The 18,268-nt window shown below is 38.8% G+C and overlaps 1 protein-coding gene across 1 annotated transcript in view; it reads left to right on the top strand.

Moving 5' to 3' along the window:
* Positions 1–18,268, top strand: part of PHC3 (polyhomeotic homolog 3 (Drosophila)) — a 38,586-nt gene that overhangs the window by 15,584 nt on the left and 4,734 nt on the right. Inside the window, exons 8-15 of the mRNA XM_014938858.1 lie at positions 758–998; positions 2,664–3,544; positions 5,019–5,169; positions 5,992–6,245; positions 7,067–7,223; positions 11,908–12,022; positions 13,421–13,571; positions 13,663–13,894. Coding sequence (XP_014794344.1) covers positions 758–998; positions 2,664–3,544; positions 5,019–5,169; positions 5,992–6,245; positions 7,067–7,223; positions 11,908–12,022; positions 13,421–13,571; positions 13,663–13,894 — 2,182 coding nt within the window. The remainder of the gene's footprint in view (positions 1–757; positions 999–2,663; positions 3,545–5,018; positions 5,170–5,991; positions 6,246–7,066; positions 7,224–11,907; positions 12,023–13,420; positions 13,572–13,662; positions 13,895–18,268) is intronic.

The raw sequence follows: 18,268 nt of genomic DNA, 5'->3' as shown, positions 1-18,268 counted from the left end.
AGTAGTGCCCTATTGCTGTTAACCTGGGCTGTCTGGGAGTTTCTATAGCAGCAGTGACATTGCAAAGATCCAATTTCATCTGTAGTCAGTGAGGCAATGGAAAAGTTTTAACACTGGAACATTTTTATTTTTTTTTACCTTGTGTTAAATATGTCCTTGAGATTTCTGTCAGCTGGGTTTAGAGAAATGTCTTTGTTTACCATATAAGCAAATCCAAGCAAGTAGACAATGCCAGTTAATAAGAAAGAATGCATTTGGTTATGTACATAGATGTGTATATTACATTTACCCAGGATGTTTGTGAAGGTACAGTGTAGTGATCTCATGGTATTGTCTTCCACGTAGAAATAGTGGAGAAGCTTAGAAGCTCATCAGTGATTAGCAGTGTCTCAGTGGCACACAGGGCTTGTTAGGTGAACCAATTTTGTGTCATTCACTTTGAAGGCACAATAAAAGAGGAAAAAAATGCAAGTTTAAATTTAATGTAATGAAGATTTTCCATTCCTTTTAAAAGTTCAATAAGAAAAAAGACTTTCCTGTATTTTCTTTATCGCTGAAGTAATTCAAGATCACTATTCTCCAAATTTTGTGGCTTAAAAGATACTTTGATAGCCAGATTTTTAACTTCTGACATATTGTGATCACGTGGAATGAGAAGCACTACAAAATGTCATTCTTTTGCTATTTTTGCCTGGATGTTTGTCATAGATGTTTCTACGGTTTGTTTTATTTTCATGTTTTTGCTCCTTTCCCCCAGGTTCAGAACTTGACATTGCGCAGCCAGAAGTTGGGTGTATTGTCAAGTTCCCAGAATGGCCCACCAAAGAGCAGCAGTCAAACCCAGTCCTTGTCTCTGTGCCCCAATAAACCTGTAACCAGCTCCAAGGGCAGCCAACCAGATCCCTCAGAAAGCAATAGAAAAGGCGAGAGCCCAACTCCGGAGTGTCGGAGTGCACCAGTCACACGGACATCCAGCATCCATCACTTAATAGCACCAGGTAGGATGAAAATGGAGCGATAAGAAAGTTACTGTAATTAATGTTAATTTGTATGTTATGGCTTTGTCAGAGTGCAATGCTTTCTGACTGGGTTCTTTTAGATATTTCACATGAAGAGCATTTAATGTTTAATAGTAAATTTACTTATTTGTTGATATGGGGTGTTATGTGGAATTTTCAGAAGCGTGATGCAGCAGTGTTCTAAAATCACAATATAGGCACGATATAGCAATTGCAATACACAGCTGAATCATAATACAAACATGATTCTCCTTGCTGGTCTGTCTGTACGCTCATTGTCAGGACATGTCGTCCCCAATCTCTGGGAAGCAGTAGGTGATCTGAAACCACCTCAAACCTCTTATCCTCATCAATCTTTTATTTTTTTGCTGTCTTGTCTGTGTCATCAGAATGTTCTCATACCAAGTATTTTTATAAATCCACATGGATAGTGGCCTAAAGTCTTGGTATTTTATATTAAGAGATAAATCAAAATAAGCAGTTGGTTAGATACGCATTTACATTGCCTGCAATGCATTTGCATTTTACCTTCCTTCTTTTGAAAGAGTAAGGGAAGTCTGTACAATTGGTCTGAATTCTGTGGAATTTAGCTTGCCTTAATGGCAGCTTTTAGAGGAGGAGAAAGACTGCGAGGCAGACATTCCTGAGGAACTGAGCCCTAGTGCTCTTAGAACTCACTTCTGTAAAGAAAAAAATCCATTTTCACTAGCAGAATAAATAATAAAAAAGACAACATAAATGAGTTGTTTCTCAAGTGGTAAAAACAAAGCAAGAAGTTTGCATGTGGAGGAAAATATGTGCGTGTGCTGTAAGGAATCACTGGCAAATCATTGGTTTGCTTAAAGGTGATGTGATTTCTCTGGAAGCTGCACTATTCTTAGATTCATACCTTTGAGTTTTTGTGTTCAAGTTCAGGCACATACTTGGAAAGCTTTTAATTCATACTGAACTCTTGGAATTTTGTTGAGTCTCTTCAAATCATATTGCCTAAACTTCAGCTTAGCAGTTATCAACAAGCCCTGTTGATTGTGACATGCTTATCTCTTCCATTCCAATCTGTTTCAACACAAAGATTAAATCCATTTAAAGTTGCATGAAGTTCTTAAATAAGCGAAGGCTTTTTGAGTTGTAGTCTTAGAAATAGCACCAACAAGATAAGTTTAGATACTTTTATATAGAAAATACATATATGTGTATATATATGTAAAAAGCTTGGCTGTGTTTCTTTTTTAGTTGTAGTCTTAGAAATAGCATCAACAAGATAAGTTTAGATACTTTTATATAGAAAATACATATATGTGTATATATATGTAAAAAGCATGGCTGTGTTTCTTTATTCATTGCTGTGTTTTGCTTTGGAAATTTATATATTCCCCAGATAAATGATATATATGTAAAAAGCTTGGCTGTGTTTCTTTGTTCATTGCTGTGTTTTGCTTTGGAAATTGGTATATTCCCCAGATAAATTTTCTTGTACTATATCCTGTCAAAGAAGGTATTTCTAAACATAGATCCAAAAAGTTGAAAAAGTTGTGCTGGTCTTACTTTAAAGTAAAACCTTCCTTTCTTTTAATATTTTTATAATGTTCTCTGAACTTAAAGAAATAACTACTAATTGTCACTTCTTTCCTCCCTGCCTCACAGCTTCATATTCTCCATTGCAACCTCATTCTCTAGTAAAACATCAGCAGATCCCACTTCATTCACCGCCTCCGAAGATCTCCCATCATCAGCTGATACTGCAGCAGCAGCAGCAGGTCCAGCCCATTGCCCTTCAGACCCCCGGGGGCCAGGAGCCCCCTCCGTCCCAGCACTGCCTCCCTCTCCCAAGCCACAGTCTTCCTCCAGCTCCCAGTAGTGTCCAGTCTCATTGCTCACCCATCCACATCCATCCTCCCCCTCTAACGCTGTCCCCCACTCCATCCCAGTCAGCCCAGCAGTCCGTAGTGGTGTCCCCTCCACCTTCTCACTCCCCCAGTCAATCACCCACGATAATTATTCACCCTCAAGCGCTTATTCAGTCCCAGGCAAACTCCTTGGTGCCAGCAGCTCTTCAGCCAGAGCAGGCTGCTCCTCAGCAAACCACCACCACCAATCCAGTTCGACCAATTGCACAGCCACTTAATCTTCCATCACATCTTCCTCTCCCACCTTCCCCTGCTGTCCACATAGGCTCAGTAGATCAGCCCACCTTAGTTTCCCCAGGCCAACAGATCGTGTCCTCGACGCCACACCAGCCATACTCAGCCTTGCCGTCCACACCGATTCCTCTGGCAGCTCCTCCTCAGCTCTCCACGTCTTCAACCCAGATTCAACAGCTGCCGTTACAGTCTGTGCAGTCTTTGCAAGTGCAGCCTGAAATTCTCTCCCAGGGCCAGGTTTTGGTTCAAAACACTTTGGTTTCTGAGGAAGAACTTCCCGCTGCAGAAGCTTTGGTCCAGCTGCCATTTCAAACTCTTCCACCGCCACAGACTGTTGCAGTAAATCTGCAAGTGCAGCCATCGGTACCAATTGAAACTCCAGTGGTAAGTGGTGATATTACAGTCCTTTATCCTCAGCTTCTCTGAATCTGCCCTGTTGACTTCAGAAGGAGCTAAACCAGGTGCAAGACAGAGCACGAGCAGAAACCTGTTGATTACAGAAATAATCTTCTAAGAAAACAGTAGACATTTTCCTCTCATTTTATTTGTTGGCTTTTTGTAATGGTTCATCAGTCAAGAATATCAACCAAGAATTATGAATGTGCAACTTTTGGACTTAAAATCTTACCTCCTAGTGAAATTGAAGCGGATCTAAAGTTAAAAAAGCAAGTAAATGTATGACAATGCTTAGATCAAAATGAATTTTGATAAATAAGCCACAGGGACTGTAAGCTTTTACCTCTTTATGTTAATGCAAATATAATATAGGCAGCCAACATCTTGAAGAGGGGAAACATCTCTATACTAGGTACAAATTATATGGCAGATTATTCAGATAATAGAGTTCTGGACAATTAATTTTGTACTAGCATTGAAAAGATCTTCATAAAAGAATAGGGGAATTTTTGATGCCATCTCGGCCTTCCCCATCTCTGCCATTTTAATTTAGTTCAGTGTTAGTCTCAGACGTCTGCAGTTTGTAACTGAAGGTTTCGGCTTCACTCACACTGGACCAAAATCAACTACAGTGAAATATCAGTGAAATAAAATGATATGCAAATAAAGCTGACATTGCAGATGGCATTGCTAGGCTTTAGTGGTAACATGCTAATGACAGTAATGTCAGCAAAACTATCAGCAGCTCTTGCAGGCTTTTTTCAAGCTACCAACAGGTTAAGGAAGAAGTTGTGCTGTTTATTTTTAATTTATATTAAGAGGCTAATGATTATCTCAACTCTCTGATACTTCATGTAGCAATTGGGCAAAAAAGCAGAAGCCACATTTGCTTTTGACAGGGTGGTGTTTTACATCCTAATCTGCTAAACTGGCTGCCGGTAATTCATGGAAGTTTATGTTTATAGTTTTGAGGAATATACTTTATAATCTCTTACAACCACTAATACTTGATAGTCTTGGTGTACTCTTCTGAAATACTCAGTTTGATTATGCTGCTTTATAAGATAGAGAGCAATTTGCAGACTTCTCATTTTGTTATAAAGCTTGCATTTTGCAGAAGTGTTTAAACAGCTACAAATATGCTTGTAAATAAAAATACAGTAAACTATAAAGATAAGATATCGAAAAAGTTGAGTTCTCTGGCCTTTTTGATAGGGATGCTGTGCCTCTATATTTTGCTATTTGTAACAAAATACTTTAATTTTGCTGTGATAGGCATCGTGATGTCCCCAGAGTTTGTTGTTTTGTAGGTGGTTTGGAAACTAGTATTTATATTAGGAGATTAGAATCGTATTTTAACATTTTAACCGGTAATTTCTTTTAAAAACTGTATTTATGCAACTCTTTTAAGGTATTAAGCTAGAATGGAAATCTCTCTAAAGCAATAGTTTGTTGGATGCAGATTTACCAAGTGGAGAATGTGTGTGAAGAAGAGATGCCCGAGGACTCCGAGTGTGTCCATATGGCCAGAACGCCCACGCCGCCCACTTTGTCCCCACCAGCCATACCCCTGGGGAACGGAGAGGGGCTTCATTCCGATGATCCTTTGTCAGGTGAGAGCAAATGTCAAACTAAGGTAGCTGTTCTGCTTAGAAACTTCTGCTCCTTAGTGGTCTTTTAAAACAAAAATCTATGGTTTTGATCTTTGTTATGATTTAGTGCTGTCATTTTTTAAGTAAAAGAAGCTATATGGAATATATTAGAGATCCATGTGATAGAACAAATGATTCAGGCCCAAAGATGTAGCTTATATATGTACTTGGATAACATATATCACAGAAAATGCTTATTTGAGCTCTTTAGCATATACTTTTATGCTAATCTTAACTAATATACTTTATACTAATCTTAACAGGAGTGTCAATCTCCAGTTAATCTTTAGGTGATAGCTGTGTGATACAGGCAAAATACGTGTTTTTCTACACATGAAACTAAAACTGGGTGCTTAGTGGTGTTTAGTAGCCTGATATTGTATGTACTTGTGACCCTGCAGCTTATTGAGGCTCAAAGCATTCCTGAAAATAAATTATCTCGTTAGAAATACCTCAACTGCTCAGTCTTGAGATCAGTGTTTGAAAATACTGATTTCTGCTTGACTTACAGATTTGTGATTTGTGTAGGCAATAAATGCTTATAGTGAGTAGGTACTGAGTAAAGAAAAATGTTTCCCTGAGAGCTGTTTGTTGGCGGAATAGTCTGTCGAGGCAAACTGTCTTGTTTTGAAGGTAAAATCTATAAATCCTAGGGAAAAGCCCTAGGATTACAGGATGATGGGTACAGAGATGGATGTGTTTATCGCCTCTTAGTTCTAGAATTTGGAGCCAACGGTTGGATATAAGTGATTAAAACATAATGTACCTTATTATTTTTTTCAGACCATGGGGGACTACCTTCAGTGACGTCATCAGTCAGTGCCTCAGTAATTAAATCTCCATCTGACCCTTCACATGCCTCTATTCCACCCCCACCTCTTTTGCTTCCAGCAGCAACAACAAGGAGCAACAGCACATCGATGCCCAACAGCATCCCCAGCCTAGAAAACAAACCTCCTCAGGCTATTGTGAAGCCACAGATCCTGACCCACGTTATTGAAGGTTTTGTGATTCAGGAGGGGTTAGAGCCATTCCCTGTAAGTGTAAGAGTCACCGTGAATTCTTTTACTAATAATTTTTGAAACAAACTATTTTTAAGGATGGTGTTGCTTGCGGCTAGTAGCTGTTTAGATCTTGAATCATTTTTCAAATGTTGGTTGTGGCCTTTTTTCCACTGATTGGTAACCTGTTTCCTACAACATTCAGTATCCTTGTGTACTGTTTGTATTGTCTTACCTACATAATCAGGATTAATGCTGCTGTTTGCCTTGTCACTGTCACTGGGTGACAAGGAACTTACATGGAAACAGAGACACAGTGGAATATACAGGCTGTATCCGGAGATAAATACAGAGGCTACCATTTGCAATCACTTCTTTTTACATTTGTCTGTCTTCTAGATACCTCAATTTAAGTGATACCTTAATTTAAACTTCTGAGATGAGTCTGTTAAAAGTTTGTTGTTTAAAGCAGTGGCCAAACCCCTTACTGAGCTCAGTGTGATTAGCACTGTGTCTGGTGAGAATTACTACTGAAAATTTAAATGCACAAATTGACATTTTAAAACCTGTGAGCCTGCCTTATTAACTGATTTAATGTCTCTCATTTTAACATTCCTTCATTTCTCTAGATAGAATGTATTTCTTCCTTTGTTAAGTGTAGCTGCAATCTCAGCAGAGTAGCAGTGAGTCTCTGTATTGGAGAAATGGTATTTGGAGCTTTGGCACTACATTATAATGATTCATTGGTACAGAATAGAAACTGATTCTAGTCTCAGGTACAACTGCTAAGTTGCAAATGCTATTTTAAAATATTAATTGTTCAGTTAATCACTATTGCTTTGCTTTTATTGCAATAGGTAAGTCGTTCATCTTTGCTGGTGGAACAGCCTGCAGAAAAAAGATTGCTGGTGGAGGGTCAAATCATGAGTGTTGTGTGTGTTGAATCAGACTTGCAGAATACAAAACATGCAGACAACTCATCGGACACAGAGATAGAGGATATGATTGCAGAAGGTTTGTAGGTTTTTTTTAATAAATTTATTTATTAAGTTCGAGACCTGCAACAGAGAAGGCTCTGGGGAGACCTTGTAACAGCCTTCCAGTACGTGAAGGGGGCCTACAGCAGAGATGGGGAGGGACTCTTTATCAGGGAGTGGAGTGATAGGACCACGGGTGATGGTTTTAAACTGGAAGACAAGAGATTTAGATTAGATAATAGAAATAAATTCTTTCCTGTGAGGGTGGTGAGACACTGGGACAGGTTGCCCAGAGAAGCTGTGGCTGCCCCATCCCTGGAGGGGTTCAAGGCCAGGCTGGATGGGGCTTGGAGCAACCTGCTCAGGTGGGGGGTGTCCCTGCCCATGGCAGGGGGTGGGAACTGGATGATCTTTAAGGTCCCTTCCAACCCGAACCATTCTGTGATCCTAACATGATAATTTTCAGTCTGATGCTGCTGTTGACTTCAGTTATGTCTTTGAATCCTGGTACATCAGATAACCTTATTCAAATCCCCTTTTCAGTATTTTCAGCTCTTTGCTGCGCTAGTGCTTTTTTTTTTATCTTGTTGGTACAATAGTGTTTGCAAGCAGTTTAGTGTGTTAACATCGCTATAACAGACTTTTACAAATTCATAGTTAAAATCTTTCAGTTAAATGTTGATAACTGCATTTTTGTGAGCATCGGAGTTTAACAAAGAGTTTAGAACAAAAACCTAGTTTGCAATTTTTGCAAATAATTATGTAAAATTAAAAGTATGGACACAGAAGGTGAATAGCAAGAGGCAAAGTATATGAAGCAGTGGCTCAGGTAAATTAGAAGTGTGGAACAAATGTATGTGTGTTTAGTTCTCTGAATTTCTGAGCAGTGTCTTTTGTCCGTGATCGTAGCTGCGTATAATTATGTAAAATTAAAAGTATGGATACAGAAGGTGAATAGCAAGAGGCAAAGTATATGAAACAGTGGCTCGGGTAAATTAGAAGTGTGGGAGAAATGTATGTGTGTTTAGTTCTCTGAATTTTTAAGCAGTGTATTTTGTCCGTGATCGTAGCTGCGTGACTTGCAGTTCTTAACCCAAATGACCACGAAATAGTACATTTCAGTTTGTGCTGGTTTCACTCCTTCCCATCCTTATGATGTAGTTCACAGATGGTGCATGGGGATAAGGGTGTTTTTTTCCAAGCCAGAAGGCAAGTTGGTTTGCAGATATGGTGGGATTATTCTAAACTGTACAGATGATGCTTTGCCCACCAAATACGCTTCCAGCAGAAGAGAACACAGACATTCAGCGTGTAATGGGCTGTCTTGGTGCCTTCTACTGCCTTCTTTTGGGCCTTTCTGCTTTTTCTTTCCCTGGTTCACTTTCTTCTTCTCTCAGCTGGTGTTTGAGTTCTTCAGAAGATATAAGAAATGTGCTTCCTCATCTCAATTTTTGAAACAAACTATTTTTAAGGATGGTGTTGCTTGCGGCTAGTAGCTGTTTAGATCTTGAATCATTTTTCAAATGTTGGTTGTGGCCTTTTTTCCACTGATTGGTAACCTGTTTCCTACAACATTCAGTATCCTTGTGTACTGTTTGTATTGTCTTACCTACATAATCAGGATTAATGCTGCTGTTTGCCTTGTCACTGTCACTGGGTGACAAGGAACTTACATGGAAACAGAGACACAGTGGAATATACAGGCTGTATCCGGAGATAAATACAGAGGCTACCATTTGCAATCACTTCTTTTTACATTTGTCTGTCTTCTAGATACCTCAATTTAAGTGATACCTTAATTTAAACTTCTGAGATGAGTCTGTTAAAAGTTTGTTGTTTAAAGCAGTGGCCAAACCCCTTACTGAGCTCAGTGTGATTAGCACTGTGTCTGGTGAGAATTACTACTGAAAATTTAAATGCACAAATTGACATTTTAAAACCTGTGAGCCTGCCTTATTAACTGATTTAATGTCTCTCATTTTAACATTCCTTCATTTCTCTAGATAGAATGTATTTCTTCCTTTGTTAAGTGTAGCTGCAATCTCAGCAGAGTAGCAGTGAGTCTCTGTATTGGAGAAATGGTATTTGGAGCTTTGGCACTACATTATAATGATTCATTGGTACAGAATAGAAACTGATTCTAGTCTCAGGTACAACTGCTAAGTTGCAAATGCTATTTTAAAATATTAATTGTTCAGTTAATCACTATTGCTTTGCTTTTATTGCAATAGGTAAGTCGTTCATCTTTGCTGGTGGAACAGCCTGCAGAAAAAAGATTGCTGGTGGAGGGTCAAATCATGAGTGTTGTGTGTGTTGAATCAGACTTGCAGAATACAAAACATGCAGACAACTCATCGGACACAGAGATAGAGGATATGATTGCAGAAGGTTTGTAGGTTTTTTTTAATAAATTTATTTATTAAGTTCGAGACCTGCAACAGAGAAGGCTCTGGGGAGACCTTGTAACAGCCTTCCAGTACGTGAAGGGGGCCTACAGCAGAGATGGGGAGGGACTCTTTATCAGGGAGTGGAGTGATAGGACCACGGGTGATGGTTTTAAACTGGAAGACAAGAGATTTAGATTAGATAATAGAAATAAATTCTTTCCTGTGAGGGTGGTGAGACACTGGGACAGGTTGCCCAGAGAAGCTGTGGCTGCCCCATCCCTGGAGGGGTTCAAGGCCAGGCTGGATGGGGCTTGGAGCAACCTGCTCAGGTGGGGGGTGTCCCTGCCCAGGGCAGGGGGTGGGAACTGGATGATCTTTAAGGTCCCTTCCAACCCGAACCATTCTGTGATCCTAACATGATAATTTTCAGTCTGATGCTGCTGTTGACTTCAGTTATGTCTTTGAATCCTGGTACATCAGATAACCTTATTCAAATCCCCTTTTCAGTATTTTCAGCTCTTTGCTGCGCTAGTGCTTTTTTTTTTATCTTGTTGGTACAATAGTGTTTGCAAGCAGTTTAGTGTGTTAACATCGCTATAACAGACTTTTACAAATTCATAGTTAAAATCTTTCAGTTAAATGTTGATAACTGCATTTTTGTGAGCATCGGAGTTTAACAAAGAGTTTAGAACAAAAACCTAGTTTGCAATTTTTGCAAATAATTATGTAAAATTAAAAGTATGGACACAGAAGGTGAATAGCAAGAGGCAAAGTATATGAAGCAGTGGCTCAGGTAAATTAGAAGTGTGGAACAAATGTATGTGTGTTTAGTTCTCTGAATTTCTGAGCAGTGTCTTTTGTCCGTGATCGTAGCTGCGTGACTTGCAGTTCTTAACCCAAATGACCACAAAATAGTACATTTCAGTTTGTGCCCGTTTCACTTCTTCCCATCCTTATGATGTAGTTCACAGATGGTGCATGGGGATAAGGGTGTTTTTTTCCAAGCCAGAAGGCAAGTTGGTTTGCAGATATGGTGGGATTATTCTAAACTGTACAGATGATGCTTTGCCCACCAAATACGCTTCCAGCAGAAGAGAACACAGACATTCAGCGTGTAATGGGCTGTCTTGGTGCCTTCTACTGCCTTCTTTTGGGCCTTTCTGCTTTTTCTTTCACTGATTCACTTTCTTCTTCTCTCAGCTGCTGTTTGAGTTCTTCAGAAGATGTAAGAAAAGTGTCTCTTCATCTTACCAACAGCAGAAAAATACTCTGTAACTGTAGACTGTAGGTGCTTATCACAGAATCACAGAATGATATGGGGTTGGAAGGGACCTCTGGAGATCATCTCGTCCAACCCCCCTGCCAGAGCAGGGTCACCCAGAGCAGGTTGCACAGAAATGTGTCCAGGCAGGTTTTGAACGTCTCCAGAGATGGAGACTCCACCACCTCTCTGATCAGTAAGTATTTATAGGTGTTAATCAGATCCTCCCTCAGTCTTCTCCAGGATAAAAAGCCTCTGATCAGCCTGTTCCAGGGCTCTGCCACCCTCAAAGTGAAGAAGGTCTTCTTATGTTTAGATGGACTTCCTATGTTCAAGTTAGTGCCCATTTCCTCTTGTCCTGTCCCTGGGCACCACTAAAAAAAGACTGGCCCCATCCTCTTGACACCCATCCTTTAATTATTTATAGGTGTTGATCAGATCCCCCCTCAGTCTTCTATTCTCCAGACTAAAAAGCCCCAAGTCCCTCAGCCTTTCCTCATAAAAGAGATGTTCTAGGCCTTTCATCATCTTTATAGCCCGGATCGTCTTTGTAGCCCTATAATCCTTTTCTTTCTTACATGCAGCTTATCTTTTTCAAAGATAAGATTCAATGTTTTACTTGCTTTCACAAGTCCCTTTGGTTGTAGCAGTTGCTTATTCAAAGAAGGTATTTTAAAAGGGTAATGCATTTTGTCATGACAGGAGAGCTTCAATCAGAGCTGTGGAATGCCCGGTTCCCTTAATGAACCCTTTATAAGCAATTCATGAGGACTGTGACACTTCTTTTTCATTGTTCGCTGTGTTTGAGGGTACACTTGCTCATGGATGGCTTGAAATTTAACAAAAAAGCTGATTAAGTTCATTGAGTAACATAATTGAAGGTTCAGTAAGGTTCAGTTTGCTCAAGATCTAAGTTCTGACTTACCGAAAATTATGCAAAGCTAAGCTAATCAAAGTTTTTAATTAAATGTATTAGGTACTTGAAAATCTTCTACATGCCTGCTTCAGATGAGAAATTCAAACATAATTATGTCATTGAAACTGACTTCTTTATGCCTCGTTCCTTTCTTTAGAGGGACTGGATGAAATTGAAAACGAACTTCTGAAGTGTGAATTTTGTGGGAAAATGGGATATTCTGATAAGTTTCTACGGTCAAAAAGATTCTGCTCCACATCCTGTGCCAAAAGGTACTCTGTCTAGTTATTGCTTATCATTATTCGGTTAATGGAATAGCACCCAAATAGTATCTGATGTTGGAAAAATAAAGAAACAGTAAAAAGTGACTGCCTTCTACCTGAATTTGCAGAGTATATGGGTACAAAGGACTATGGTAGATTATGATGTCTTTCAAGAAGATAGATAAAGGGAATTACAGAAAAATTGTGGACCTCTTTCCAGAGGGTGCCGTTGAATGCTGTTGGGCTTATGCAAAGGTGATGGGTATCATGGAAGAGAAATCCATGAAGGGTGACTAAGTGTTTGGAAATTGGTGCAGAGCCACAATTTGTTACATATTTCCTATATTCCTGTTGTCTTTCCCCCTGATGTTGGACAATGTCAGAAGAATAATGCTGGGCTGGGGGGGGGGAGGGGCTTTCTTCCAGTTTTCTGTGATGCTGGGGGGAAAAACCCACTCAGTTTATCTTGGCATAATTGAAAAGCTGCATACATAAAAACATCCTAAAATGTTTTTTAGTAACAGTGTAAAATTCTTTATTTGCATAGAGTAAAATAGAAATATTCATAAACATAAATAATTTAGAGTTTTCTAAAGCTTCTCCTGTCTTGAAAATAATAAGTGATGCTGTTTGCTTGTATGTGGTTGGCAGAGGAAAACAGCTGGTTTCTGTTTCTCTTTGGGTTCAGTACTTTGCTTTTGTTTCGGTTGAGAGAGGAAGAATTCAGAGGAATATCTGAATGTAAAATCTTCCATCATTACAGCTGGAAAATTGATATTTAATCCCAGTTGTTTTAGAAATGAGGAATAGTCTCCCATTTCTAATCACCACTTAGTTATTTTTCTTTCATCATGTGCCTAGAGACCACCTTTCTCTTATGGCTGCTACTTTTTTAATCCCTGTGTGAGACATTCCCAGTTTAAATAGTGGGAATGTGCATTTTTGATTTGGTACTTGTTGGGACTCTACCAGTGAAATAATCTTAAAAAGGAATTTGGCCCCTTAATCTTAAATTGAGATTTTTTGCCTCCATCCTCCTTTGACTGGGTATCAGCCAGGTAGAGAAAGCGGATGCAAAAGATTCAATGTGACTTGAGGCTTTTAGTGAATGTTTTAGGGAAGAGGGATTTGATTATGATAAAATGCAAAGGTATTTCCATCATGGAAAATTTTTAAGAATGGGAAAGAGGGACATCTTCCAGGGGTGATCTAGATGTACCTTATCATGCATCAAGACAAGGGGGTTGAGTAAATGGCCTTTGAGATGCCTTTCTCTTGTATTTCTGTGAGAGCTGCTGTTGTCTTTAATTAGGCAGCGTTTCTACAACACTGTAATTTTATGGTTACTTGATTGACTTCAGTCCAAAGACCTATTAGTGCATTATTGAATATATCTTACTTCTTTAGGCACAGCCTTAGTTGCACTAAGAAATTTGGGCTGTTTACGTCAGACAAGACCAGTCGTTGGAATCGGAAGTCAGATAGCCAAAGTCTTGGGCGACGCGGGCGTCGACCGAGTGGCCCTGATGGGGCGTCACGAGATCATTTTCTTAGACAGGTCTGTGGAATATTTGCTTCAAACTATGGCATTGTTTTGGGAATTACAAATAAAATATAATACTGTAGTGTATTTGTACTACGTTTTCCAGCTTCCAATTACTTATCCATCTGCAGAAGAAGATACGGCTTCTCATGAAGATGCTGTTCCAACTGCCATGACCACCCGTCTGCGAAGACAGAGCGAAAGAGAGAGAGAACGGGAACTTAGGGAACTGAGAATTAGGAAAATGCCAGAGAGCATTGACTTGTTACCAGTGGTTCAAGCCGACCCATCAGTATGGACTGTCGATGAAGTTTGGGCCTTTATACATTCTTTGCCTGGTATGTAACGTGCAATAACTTCAATAACTTGTTCCTTTTGATTTGTTTTTGTTTTTTAACAGTAAAATTCCTTGCTTTTTAGCAGCAGTGTGATGAGGAGGTGGCGTGGGAGCAGCACTAGGGTACTTGTTAGTTGTTGATAGAAACCAGAATGTGATTTGTTTCCTCTTGCTTGTTCCTTCAGCACAAATCCCATGTTGATAGAGCTAGTTCCACTTCTGCTGTTGCATCCCAGCTGATGGAGATTAGAGCTGTTCCTCCCTTCAGTCTGACTTCTCTCCAGAGGTCAGTAGACAGATCAGACACGCTTCCTCCTTCTACACGTCTGTCTTCTCTGCCCTCCTTACTTGCTGATTACTCAGTAGGAAAAGCAAGAAGAGAGTTATTTCCCTTTATGCAGCTGAAAAATTTGAAAGACCTGTCCTGATAGAAGCCATTAAAAGAGAATGAGCAAGTTTCTTCTATAAAGCTAAACTTTGTTTTGCGTAGCTTTGCTCAGTAACTGAAATGCAGAGAACTTGTGCACATGGACTCTGCGTCCCGGTACACAGTCTGTTCTCAGAAAAAAATAAACATGTTTCTCCTTATTTACCAACTTTTCTTTAGAATATTCAGAGTTACCTTTATATCATCTTCGGGTTACTTGACGTTTATTTATCATTTCCTAATGATGCCAGCTTTATCATAAGCTTTATCTTAAGCTTTAAAGTTTCACTCCCCACTCCTTCCCTAGGATGCCATTCTCTCTGATCAGACACTGTAATCCTTCCAGGTAACGAGGCAGGTCTCCATAACAGCAGTCATACAAGAATTTCTGTTGCTTACCCATGTAACTCACATGTCAAAACATTCACCCAGGTTAAGATTTTTTTCTAATTTTCTGCTTTTTCTGGAATGTTAAACCATTTTTCTATGTTACCCCATGAGGCTAATAACCTGTAAGGAATTATCTTCATTGCTAAGTCATACACATGGGTTCTGACAGAGGATCTTATGTAAAGTACGTCAGGCAAAGAATTGAGTAAGAGATGTAAAAGATCAGCAAAATCCATTGCAAAATCAGTAAGACCAGCAAAATCCATTCTTGAAGTACTTTTTGACAGTTTATAAATGACAATTAAGTTTACATTATCTGCTTCTGGGAATCTGCAATGATCTGTGTAAAAAAAACAATTAAGTTTACATTATCTGCTTCTGGGAACCTGCAATGATCTGTGTAAAAGACCAAGGAAAGCTCCTTCAGTTTAAGGTGTGGTCATTTGTGTTTGAGTACTTTAGCTGTTACTGGAATAGAACTGTATCTCTGCTGGTTTGAGTTACTATTTTTATAGATTTGTGGCTCTAGTTAAGTCAATAACGTCTTAACCTGAGGTTCTGCAAAAGAATAAACTTCCTGTCCTAGAAAACTTAGTGTACCACATAAACACAATTTACTATTTTTATAGATTTGTGGCTCTAGTTAATTCAATAACATCTTGACCTTAGGTTCTGCAAAAGAATAAACTTCCTGTGCTAGAAAACTTAGTGTACCACAAACACAATTCACTTGCAAGTATGAAAACAAAAATATTCTTCTTAAAATGTGGTTTCTGTTCCGAAACCATTACTTATAGAGTACTTCACCAGCTGCTGGACCTGGGGTTTTTTTTGTATTATATAAACAAGGTAGTCTTTGATTTTTAAACAAACTTTATATTTCTCTGCATTTAATGAAAATATATTACAATTGCTCATTCCCATCCATATTAAGACCTAGTTTCTGAAATACTTTTATTTTATAAAATAAACTTTTATAAAAGTTTTTTATAAAAGTGTTTAAAATTATATTCCCAACCTGCCAGAATTTTTATTGTTACATAGCTACGTTCATGGGTTTTGGCAATTTTGGGGTTTATTTCGTTCAATATATTCTCAAGCTACTCTCTTTGAAAAAATAATTTATGTGCTGCCAGAGCTGAATAATACAAGAAATAATATAATTCACTTCCATTATGCTCTCTTGCAATATGTACTTAGTGCAGACCATCTGTTGTGTCGTAGGGGATGGTGATTTGTCAGCTTTTCATAAACATTAGGGATGTCTGGTTTGATTGACAGCTTTCTGCAGAGATTCTGTAGGTGAGATCTAACTGTGGAGTCAAGTGTCCCTGTCAGGCTTTTCCTCAATTCCTCTGGAGTCTTTCGGAGAAATGAAGATTGTAGGACACTTTTACCCGTACTTATTTCTTCTCAGGGGTAGAGACAGCAACATTTTAAGCCCCAGTGGAGTTGTTCCTCCTTTCTTTCTTCAGTTGCAAGATTAATGGTCTTTCACCCGCTTCCCATCTTTTTTTTAGTTAAGTTCTTGCACAACAGCCAATTGTGAAAGCGCTCGGATGAGGGGACTGCAAGGCATTCAACTGTCATCCTTTGCTTTTCCAGAATTACTTTGATAAAAGGTATTTTAGAAGTTGAATGGAAATGCTTCCTGTCCTACTTAAAGGAAAAAAGCCTGCAACAACCACCAGTTATTTTCTATCTTAATAGGACCATTTTGTTCCAAAATGTAAAAACTTCTCTTGATCTCCCAGATTCTTTGTCAATGCTGTGGTCTGACAATCACTGTGTTGAGGTCTCAAGTCTGACATACAGCAATACCTTTCCCAGAAATACATCCTTAATTCTGATTAAAATTTAGCCAGCTGCTACTGAGTGACTGTTTCACTTTGGGGATTGTAGTTTATACAGTTGTAACCTAAATTACAAAGGTTTAGAGGTATAGCCAGAGGCTACAATAAAATTCCATAAGATGACCCTTTCTCTTTTCAAATTATCTTGTAATTTTTCCCTTTCCTTAATAAAGTGGCAGCTAATTGTTGCATGAGGTCTGTTTAACAAACCACTAGGAAAAAGAAATTGTGCTTTATTCTTTGTGAAAAGTTAACCTTTTTTAACCTTGTGTGCTACAACCACTACTCAGGTGTTGCATGAGGTCTGTTTAACAAACCACTAAGAAAAAGAAATTGTGCTTTATTCTTTTGTGAAAAGTTAACCTTTTCTAACCTTGTGTGCTACAACCACTACTCAGTAATAATCCAAATGAATTAAGGTTTGGATGTCTATACTTCCTTCCACATTTCCTTTTTATTTGTCTCTTACACATCTGTAAATCCATCAGGAAATTAGACTTAGCTATTCTTTATAGAATTTAAAGCTGAACGCACAAGAGGACATGAAATTAGTCAGTTGCTCTCATCTGGGGTGGAAAAGGAGTTCTTCACAGTATTTTCATATCTCTGTAATAATATACTTTTAGAACAGGGGTAAATGTGAAAATGCAAAAAAAAAATAGGCTTAACTGAGGAATAATTGAAAGCAGGAATGGAAGGTGGAGCACAAATTAAAACGTGCCAGACAGACTCTGAGACAGATGGAGAGACCACTGGATTGAGAACATAAATACATAGAAAACACGAAAAACGTGGCTATGGGGAAAGAAGCTTCAAATAAATAACTGACAAAGAGTGCTCTTACATTGTTAGAAGCTGTTTGTCCATCTAACAGAGCTGCTGTACAGCCAGGCATAACTAACTGCTGCTGCTTAACACACGTCCAGAACTTCTTTTGAGGAACCTTTGGTTTCCACAGTGCTCTTCAGTGGAAAGGGGCCCTCAGTTACTTGGGACAGTCCAACCCACGGAGAGCCCTCTTGCCTATGTTGTAGGCTCAGTAACCTGAGACCATGTCATTTCATGTTCAGAAAAAGAGGTTATAATTATATTTATAATTAAAATAAATAAAATCCAACTAGTTTAAAGTTGCACTTCTGAGTTATTGCTATGTACAGAATATTCTCTCAGGTAACTGATGATAAATGTCTTTGTGGGACAGTTCTGCTAAAGCCCATAAATCAAAATTCTGTTTACTTTCTCCAGTGGTGGTAACATATAGATGGAATTAACATCTTTTAGAAATTGTAGCTCTGTGAATTTTGTCACAGAGTTGTACATAGCAGTAGAATACTCATGTCTTTTTATTGCTGGAAAGAACCCACTTGAATTATGCTCTTATTTGATTGCTTTTTCGGTGGTATTTTGCCAGTCTCTTTCAATTGTGAGATGATGGTGAGTGTTCCTCTTAATGAAATGAGAAATTGGACTTGAAATTTCCAATGAGTAGTTCTCCAATAATTACAGTGTGTAATTAGAGGATGTGGTAAAAATTACTTTCAGATTATCCTGGAAATTCCCATCGTAGTATTGAACTCTTGCATACACCTTGGGTTCTACAAGCTAAAGGGACGAGCATTGAAAATTGTGCAGCTGAAAAGCTTTGGGGTGGACAGAGTCATTGCATCTAAGAGTGCACGTTTCTAACCCAGGAATTCCTTTTTTT

The sequence above is a fragment of the Calidris pugnax genome, unplaced genomic scaffold (genome assembly GCF_001431845.1).
Source record: "Calidris pugnax isolate Ruff unplaced genomic scaffold, ASM143184v1 scaffold52, whole genome shotgun sequence".
NCBI classification, from domain to species: Eukaryota; Metazoa; Chordata; class Aves; order Charadriiformes; family Scolopacidae; genus Calidris; species Calidris pugnax.
This window is presented reverse-complemented; position numbering and strand designations above follow the sequence as displayed.